Source organism: Phaseolus vulgaris, chromosome 3 (genome assembly GCF_051622355.1).
Source record: "Phaseolus vulgaris cultivar YP4 chromosome 3, ASM5162235v1, whole genome shotgun sequence".
NCBI classification, from domain to species: domain Eukaryota; kingdom Viridiplantae; phylum Streptophyta; class Magnoliopsida; order Fabales; family Fabaceae; genus Phaseolus; species Phaseolus vulgaris.
In genome coordinates this window covers 39173511-39181926 of record NC_143500.1, presented here as the reverse complement: position 1 = coordinate 39181926, position 8416 = coordinate 39173511, and the positions used below count along the sequence as shown (strand labels likewise).

The following is an 8416-nucleotide window of genomic DNA, read 5'->3' as shown; positions in this document are numbered from 1 at the left end:
TGTAAAAGCTTTTATATTTGGTGAATATTTGAAAGAAGGAACATGTTTAGGTTATCAGAATTTTGAAATTGAAAGAAAGAGAGTATGTTTTCTATATTTAATTTATCTTTTAAAACACAACCTTCATAACAAACTATATATGTTTAAAGATAGTTTTTGTTTAAGTTTCCCACCAAAACATTAAAAATAGATGGTTTTTTTTTCAATTTTTTAAAAAAATACTCAAAAAGAGTATCATGTTATTCTTATTAAATTATTACAAAAAAATTTGATAAAAATAGCATATTATTATTCTTATTTTTATAAAATTCATATGAATATTTCCAATAATACTTTTTAACAACTCAAAATAACTTATTTATCATTATTATCATAAATCGATTTATTATTCTTGGGTATGATAAAAATTCTCCAATACCACCAAACGTCATTTACTATTCTTTCTCAGTGGAATTTTGCATTTCGATTAATTGTGTTATGATAATGAAAGACTATGGTGAATGAGGAATATAAGGTTTTGAGAATAAAGGCCTTAGATAGAAAATTTATAAGAGTTTGTGTTGGATATTATAGTAAATAAATTGATAACAATTCGTTAACAAACACCCACATAAATTAAGAACTCACGTGTATGCGTATATTTTTTCCTACATTAAAAATTATAGGAATTTGGTAAAATAAAATTTATATACTTGTATATTTTTACATTGTACACGTATATAAAAGTGTCATGATGCACGTAAAACAATTCTTACAACCATTTATAAAATATCATTTTGTATGATTTTATCCCTTTCTTTAAAGGATAATTGGGTTTGAAAGGTTGAAGAGCTTCAAATTTATTCGGTTAATTCTATTTATGTTTTGTTAGGTGGGATAGTGAGAAGATGTTTTTTGTGTACATTAAGTTATGAAGGTGTAAAATTTTGCCTTCTGCACTTTTCACTGCTTGGAGGGTGTTGGAAAATAAGATTGCTACCTCAGTCAACTTGGAAAGACTTGGAATTGTGGTTAACAACCTGTTGTGTTGTTTCTGCGAGAAGGAAAAGGAATCTCACCGTCATTTGTTTTTCGATTTCAGATTTGTTTGACTTGTTTGGTGTCATTGCTTTGAGTGGTTTGATGTAAAGTCTGTCATTTACATTGAGCCTATGTCAAATTTTGTTCAGTTCGAACTCTATAATGTTTGATCTTGGATTTATTAAAAAACTCGATGTAGGTCGTTCTCTTATCCTAATTGGTGGTTGGATCCCTTAGCTTGCATGAGGTTGGTTTGTTGATACTCTTGTTGTTATTTTGTTTTGTTTGTATCTTTGATTTTGTCGGTTAGGTAGGTATTTTTTGGAAATAAGAGATGAAAAAAAACGTAATTTGTATAAGGGTTACTTCCCCTCTAAAATCGTTCATATTTATTAATTATTTATTAATGATAAAAAAATATTTTATCTCTTTTTATCACTTCATTTGTTATATTTTAGTTTTTAATTTCCATTTACAAATATAACTTTTATATACAAAACCAGAAGTTTATCAATTAAGTAAAACTATTTTAAGGTAATTATCATACTTTAAAAAGTTAATAATAATAATAATATATATATATATATGTTACTGTTTATAATTTTTTATGGTTTTTAATTCTTATAATTTTAATATTTTGGCTTAATTGTAATTATGATCGATTTATATGTAATAATTATAATTCTCAATTCTACTGTTCATAGTTCGAAAAAAAAAAGTATTGCGTATAAGGCCAAAGAATGTTTGTTTTGTATTATGATATCCTTTGGTTTCCAGAACATCCTCAATGAAGCACCCAAAATTGTTATTCTAATGCGGAATGGAGTCACCATAGTAAATTCGCAAGTTCCAGGACCGTGCTTTGCTTTCTCCCTTCCAATTTCAAAACTACACACGACAGGATCCACACCCTTTTCAACTATAACCTCCAACGTACGCAGATTCGTACCCTGTCGCATCGAGCCATGGCTTCTATGTCTATCAACATTCTCAGAGACCATAGGATAGGGGCGTATGATGCACTGCTTAAGCCGAGCTTCCGTACTCCCATTTGGAAGAAGTTTCGTAATTCCCATCTGGGTATGCTCCGTGCTTCTCTGGATGTTTCCCTCTCACGGGGTCTTTCTTTCCCTTGTTGATAAGCTTCGTGTTCTTGTTTGTCTTTATAGAAGTGAAAGGCCACTTTTATTTGTCTGAGAGCGGAAGAAGCCGTGCAATTCGAAGCGACTTGCGAGGTCCAGTTGTTGCTATTGTAGAATTTCCCTTAACCCTTCAAGGGTTTAGAAGAAGGTAATATTTTAACCAGTCTCTGATTCCAATGTTAGTATATGCTTATGATGTTCAGTTTATTGAAGAGTGGTGTACAAGCTGTTGGACCAGTGCCACATGCTGTTGACTGTTCTGAGGAGGGATTTGAGAAATGGAATCGATACGGATACACTACTTGCGGGATATGATGGAATTGAAATTCTTTCCTGAGAAGCCAGATAGGTGTAGGCCCCCTAATTGTTAGAATTTAGAATCTGTTGGTTTATCTCAATAATCTGCATAAGTGTGAAACTTTACAGCTATTATCTTCTGAGAGTATCTGGGGGAGCTTCTGTTTACCATTATTGTGCGGATGAAGTTCTGCAATCACGGGTTTAGGAAAGGTGGCAAATTGTTAAGTATTCCACGAAGGCAAATGCTCTTCTTGCGCGTGCATAGAATCATTGATTGGGTTTGTTTGCAAGTGAAGATATGTGCCTTTGGCAAAAAGTTTTCGATTCTTCTATTTTGAAGAAGGTGTGAAGGAGTGGGGAAAAGAGGAAAACTGGAAAAGGCTAAACAATACTGTGAGTGGCAACTGTAACCACTTGTGAAATAATAAACATTGTAGTAGCGCCTTTTTTGATATCTTGCTTTTCAGCTGATAATGATATCCAAGCAATTGAAGTCACATTAAATTTCTTATAATAAAAATGAAGGCATATTAGATTCCTTACTGGAAAAATGAAATGAGTCATATTGTTTGTTCAGAGTGTTAATTCCTGTGTAACAGACAATAGACTGAGGGTTCTCAATGTACTACTATTGAGAAAGGTGGTCAATGTTTTTTCCTTCAACTCCCCATTGGATTTGAAATTTTTTTACCTTTCATGACAACACTAAGTTACTAGACCTCGGAACAAATTGTTTTATAGAGGCATTAATGTGAAAAAGGCTGGCAAATGTTGATGTCCTGAACTTTTTTAAGAAAATAAATCTACTGAAGTATTTGCAGTGAATGATGAAGCTACAATTTCTATGAAGAAGAAACAGCATACGCTTGTATTCAAAAGAAAAGAAAAAAAAAGAACCCGTGCTCCCTTTCACATTTCCAAAAGTTGCTTTTATTGATGAGTTTTGGAATAACAATTTGCTAATGATTAACATATAAGCAGCATCTGGTGTAGGTAATCTTTTGATCTATTTTCTGGTTCTTGAACGTTGACTTTCTCATTCTTGATTTTAAGTGCCAGTGACGTATTTGTTGCCATGTTTAGGAACTCTCAAATATTTTACAAGGCTACTGCAGACAAATCTGGAGATATTCCTGAAAGTGCTGGTGAGATGAGCCAGTATGAGAAAGTGATTGAAACCTTAATAATTCTTTTTCCTGTTTGGGTGAGTCCGATACTTCTTCAATATAACATCTCAATTTTTCTATTTTCTGTATTGGTCTGTACTTTGAGAGTTTGCTAACTTACATGGGCAGGTCATCTTGGGGGCCATTGTCGGCATTTGCAAGCCAACTGCTGTAATTACTCCGATTTTTTCAGCTATGTACATGATTGAGTGGAAATATGTTGATTAACTGCTGTGAAGTTATGGCTCTATTCCAGGTAACTTGGTTGGAGAAAGATCTTTTTACTCTTGGCTTGGGTTTCCTCATGCTCTCTATGGGATTGACATTGACATTTGAGGATTTCAGACGGTGTTTTCGAAATCCGTGGACTGTAAGGGACGATAACTCATGCTTAAACTAAAATTTATATGTTTTTTCTCTTTTAAATGTTATTGGTTTTGTTTTTGCAGGTGGGTGTAGGGTTTCTTGCACAATATTTAATTAAACCCATGCTAGGCTTTGCCATTGTAATGGTATTTTTTGTTTTACCTGAGCTCTTCCATACTTCACTGTCTCTTTGCTTTGTTTAGGTCAGCTCTTGAAACGTGTTACATTTTCTTATTCTTTTATATTGCCTCATGAGATTGTTGTCAAAAACATTATGTCATGGTAATGATCAATTGATTATTTATACTACATTTGATATTATCTTTTGATTAGTGTTTTAGTATTTGTTTAATCAAAGAATTAAAGATATCTTTTTGATAATATGGAAATGATGATATTGGTCATGTGTTGGTTGATTGCCCCTTAATTCTGTTGTCAATAATATTGTAAACTGAGACAAAGTCTATGCTATATTTCCAAGGTATTCTATATCTTTGACAAGGTTATTCTTAGTGGAGTGGCAGAGTTATCTTTCATGACAGGATTAAAATTAGAAGCCTAAGATTTTTTTTCTTAAATATTATAAACATACAGGTGCCATGGAGCTTAATGTAAACTATGTGTGCTACTTCTTGATGTTATTTTATTGTATGAATCCCATTTTTTATTTCATTGAAGGAGAAACGATATAGAACCTAGCTAAGAGTGGCAGATAATTATGGGCCTCTTAATCATGTAATTAAGGCTTTTATTTATTTGATTATCAGGGCTTCCCTCTTAATTTAGTATCCTTATGAAGATATAAGATCAATGATAATTACGCTGAAGGCAACTGTAGTTTCCATGAATATGACTGAGTATAGGTATTTATTTATTTAGGTCAATTTGGGTATCTGCAATTGCTTGTTCTGATTATGGTTACAGTTATAGAGCCTGTAGTTCAATACCTATGGTTGTTTTGTCTGTCACTTCTGTTTACTGGTCCTGTTATTGTTTATCTTTCTGAAGAGTTTGTGCCTTTATAATTAGATCCCAACGTTTGTATAATTTATCTTATTATACTGGCTAGTGTGTTATGCAACATAAGAACTAACATCAATATCTGATTCCCAGACTCTAAAACTTTCAGCTCCTCTTGCAACTGGTCTTATTCTGGTCTCATGTTGTCCTGGAGGTCAGGCATCAAATGTTGCAACATTCATATCCAAGGGAAATGTTGCACTATCTGTTCTTATGACAACGTATGTTTAACATGTATTAACTTGTTTGTTTATCTTTATAAATTATATTCTATGTTGTACTTGAAGATTAATATTTATACTCCATTAATGTTGATTTTATAAAATTTTGGTGATTTCTGTAATCTACATCCTCGCACACTACTTATATTTGTAGAACATATTTTTGCTCCTGTCTCTCTTCGTATCTGTAAATTTTGTCATTTTAAATTGAAAAAATAGTTTGTTATTTGATTAAAAAGATTGATATCATACAAATAATCTGGAATTAACGAATACATTAGTAAGTGATACTAATTACTAATTTCTTATTGTCAATTGCCTGTACGCTAAAATGTGAGTTTCTAGTCCTTGTTGAAACTACTTTCAAAAGGTGTGCTTTCTTACCACTTGAAAGGAGAAATGGAAGATTTCGGATTTATATGTTGCTCTAATCAGAGCCTCGTAATTTGTTCAATTTTGACAGTTCAAGGTTCGAAACTTAGAATACATTTTGAAACATGAGAGTTATGCACTGACGTCTCTGAATGCAAAGCAATTGAATCTAAATATCCTCTTTAAACAGCAAGATCTGAATAATACGAGAACAGCATGCAAGTACTAAATGCTTGACATGGTTGGAATCATGTTATCCCTTGGCTTTTATTTATTTTTATTTTTTGTATTTTTAGCTGCAAGTAAATTATGTGGTGTATATTAATGATGTTAATTAAGAGAACAGTCTTTTTCAGAAATTAGGTTTCAGAGATATTTAAAGATGTTATTACTGGGCTACAGGTGTTCAACTATTGGAGCTATTATAATGACCCCTCTTCTTACAAAGCTTCTTGCTGGTCAACTCGTTCCAGTTGATGCTGTTGTAAGTTGTTGCTTGCCAATTTTTGGGCATGAAAGGAATGTCAAATAAAGTCTTCATTTAAATGATATGTAAAACCAGTTTCCTGTTGCCAAACTGTTATGAAAATAAAGCACAGTTGACACTTTGACAATACTGATCACAGTTTCTCCTAACCAAGTGAAAAGTGAATATGTACTGAATTTTGAATAGCTTGTCGTTCTTCACTACATTCTCAGTGGTTTTCTTTCTCTTCTTGGATTTTCTCATCATTTCTATTGAACAGATCCTCTTTGTATCTTTTATTTTCACTCTTAGAATGAATCTGTAATTCTTTCTCCTTTGCAGGACCTGGCACTTAGTACCTTTCAGGTTGTTTTAGTCCCAACGGTTGTGGGAGGTAAGAGATGATGAATATTTTAAGTTAAATGTGAGTTGGTTGGTTTATAAACATGCCTGTACTTTGGTTTATGGTTTCTTTCCTAAAGATTAGGATGATTTGTAATATATTTGCTTTATCTGGCAGTTTTGGCAAATGAGTTTTTTCCTAAGTTCACTTCAAAGATAATCATTGTGTGTCCTTTGATTGGAGTCGTTTTGACCACTCTTCTCTGTGCAAGCCCAGTAAGTTGACTAAGTTCTAGAAGATGAAGTTCATCAAAAGTATTATCTTCTAGCATTTTACTTCATTATAAATTATCATATGCTGTTCTTGCTTTGAACTGAAATTTGACATGCATTAACTCTTCAGATTGGGCTAGTTTCTGATGTATTAAAAGCTCAAGGAGCACAATTAATATTGCCAGTTGTTTTCCTACATGCTGCTGCATTTACTCTAGGTTATTGGATTTCAAGAATATCATTTGGCGAATCCACATCACGCACTATTTCTATAGAGTGTGGGATGCAGGTAAGACCTGTTCGTCATACCTCATTGTTCTCTTAAATTATTTATCTGGGTTGGGTGCATTTCTTCCATTTGAAAAATGTATGAATCATTCTACTTTTCCAGATGTGTATTGCCTTTGTTTAATTTGTATCAATTCTTCTAGAATTGACGTCTTAGCATAAAGAAATGCATTCATTCATAGCGTGTATAAATAAGGTTTGAAAGGATTCTGTTATTGATTCAATCTGATTTTGTAGAAGATATTTGGAACCCTATACCTAGAGAAGCTTGAAGCGCATTGTTAATCGGACTGTCCAAACCAACTTTTAGGGATCATTCAAATTTCAGTTAACATTAAAACCTACAATAAACAATTTTTTTTACTTCAATTAAGTTCAACTCAACTTAATTTCCTAACTGAAATCCAAATATACACAGATTATGTGGCTTGTGTCGCAGGTGAAAAGTTGTATAGCGTCAGTAAAACACATTTGTATTCTCAATGCATGCTTAAACTTGTACTATGCTCCATAGACCTCTCTAATCAAAATCAAGTAACTCCTCTTGGTAATGTTTTATGCTTAATCATTTTGTCTAACCTTATTTATTTTTTTGTCTTTTATCTGCAGAGCTCTGCTCTAGGCTTTTTACTTGCTCAGAAGCACTTTAAAAATCCCCTTGTGTCTGTTCCTTCTGCTGTCAGTGTTGTCTGCATGGCGGTAAGATAGGATATTTTCCTGCTCTGAATGCTTTTTTGTTTTGTTTTGTCTGTTTCTTGTAAAAGGGTTGGTTTTTAACTTTTGTCAACGAATATTTTTCACTGGTTTCATGCAGCTTGGTGGGAGTGTTCTTGCTGTGTTTTGGAGAAACAGACCAATTCCCCTTGATGACAAAGATGACTTCAAGGAATGAAAATCATTGACTATTATTGTGTACCCTCATTTTTATGTGGGAACATGCTAGATTAAGGATTTAGGATGAGCTTACAACAATTTAAAACAGGGACTGTCACAACAAATATGCCCTAGTTTGTAATATTCCTTGGGGCTAATGTTTCTTTTAGGGTCCTCCTGAATTAATAACATCACGTCTGATGAAATTTTTCATAAACATATAAGAAAAATAAATGTAAATCTAATTTTGGGTCAAATATATTTTTTCCTTTAAATAATTTAAAATATTAACTTTAGTTCCTATAAAAATTTAATGATTTTATACTTTAGTCTCTACATCTACCAAAAGCGTGTCTAAAAGTAACATTTTAAGGAACCAACCACATTTTATCCAATTAGTTAATTTTTTTTCATGCATTAAAATTAATTTATACACTTCAAAAAAATCTTATTTAACCTTTCTAAATATATGGTGTTAAACTGATCTTTTTAGTAATTTGAGAGAAAGAAAAATGGCTATAACTACCTACAACTGGAATGATGACAATTTAAGTTTTTTTATTCTTT

General features: G+C 32.3%; 1 protein-coding gene across 4 annotated transcripts; it reads left to right on the top strand.

The window, feature by feature from the left end:
• Positions 1-1776: 1776 nt before the first annotated feature.
• On the top strand, positions 1777-8106 carry BASS2 (Sodium Bile acid symporter family). Of its 4 annotated transcripts, XM_068608141.1 has the most exons (13): positions 1777-2100; positions 2190-2310; positions 3546-3666; positions 3758-3799; positions 3885-3998; positions 4078-4140; positions 5108-5235; positions 6010-6091; positions 6416-6467; positions 6594-6691; positions 6819-6977; positions 7586-7675; positions 7791-8106. In XM_068608141.1, the coding sequence occupies exons 1-13, from the start codon at positions 1986-1988 to the stop codon at positions 7866-7868; spliced, it is 1263 nt and encodes a 420-aa protein (XP_068464242.1). In that variant the 5' UTR covers positions 1777-1985; the 3' UTR covers positions 7869-8106. The 4 variants fall into 4 exon arrangements, with proteins under 4 accessions (XP_068464242.1, XP_090156974.1, XP_090156972.1 ...); XM_090300846.1 differs by lacking the exons at positions 1777-2100; positions 2190-2310 and adding an exon at positions 2361-2855; XM_090300847.1 differs by lacking the exons at positions 1777-2100; positions 2190-2310 and adding an exon at positions 3010-3455.
• The last annotated feature ends 310 nt before the right edge of the window (positions 8107-8416 follow it).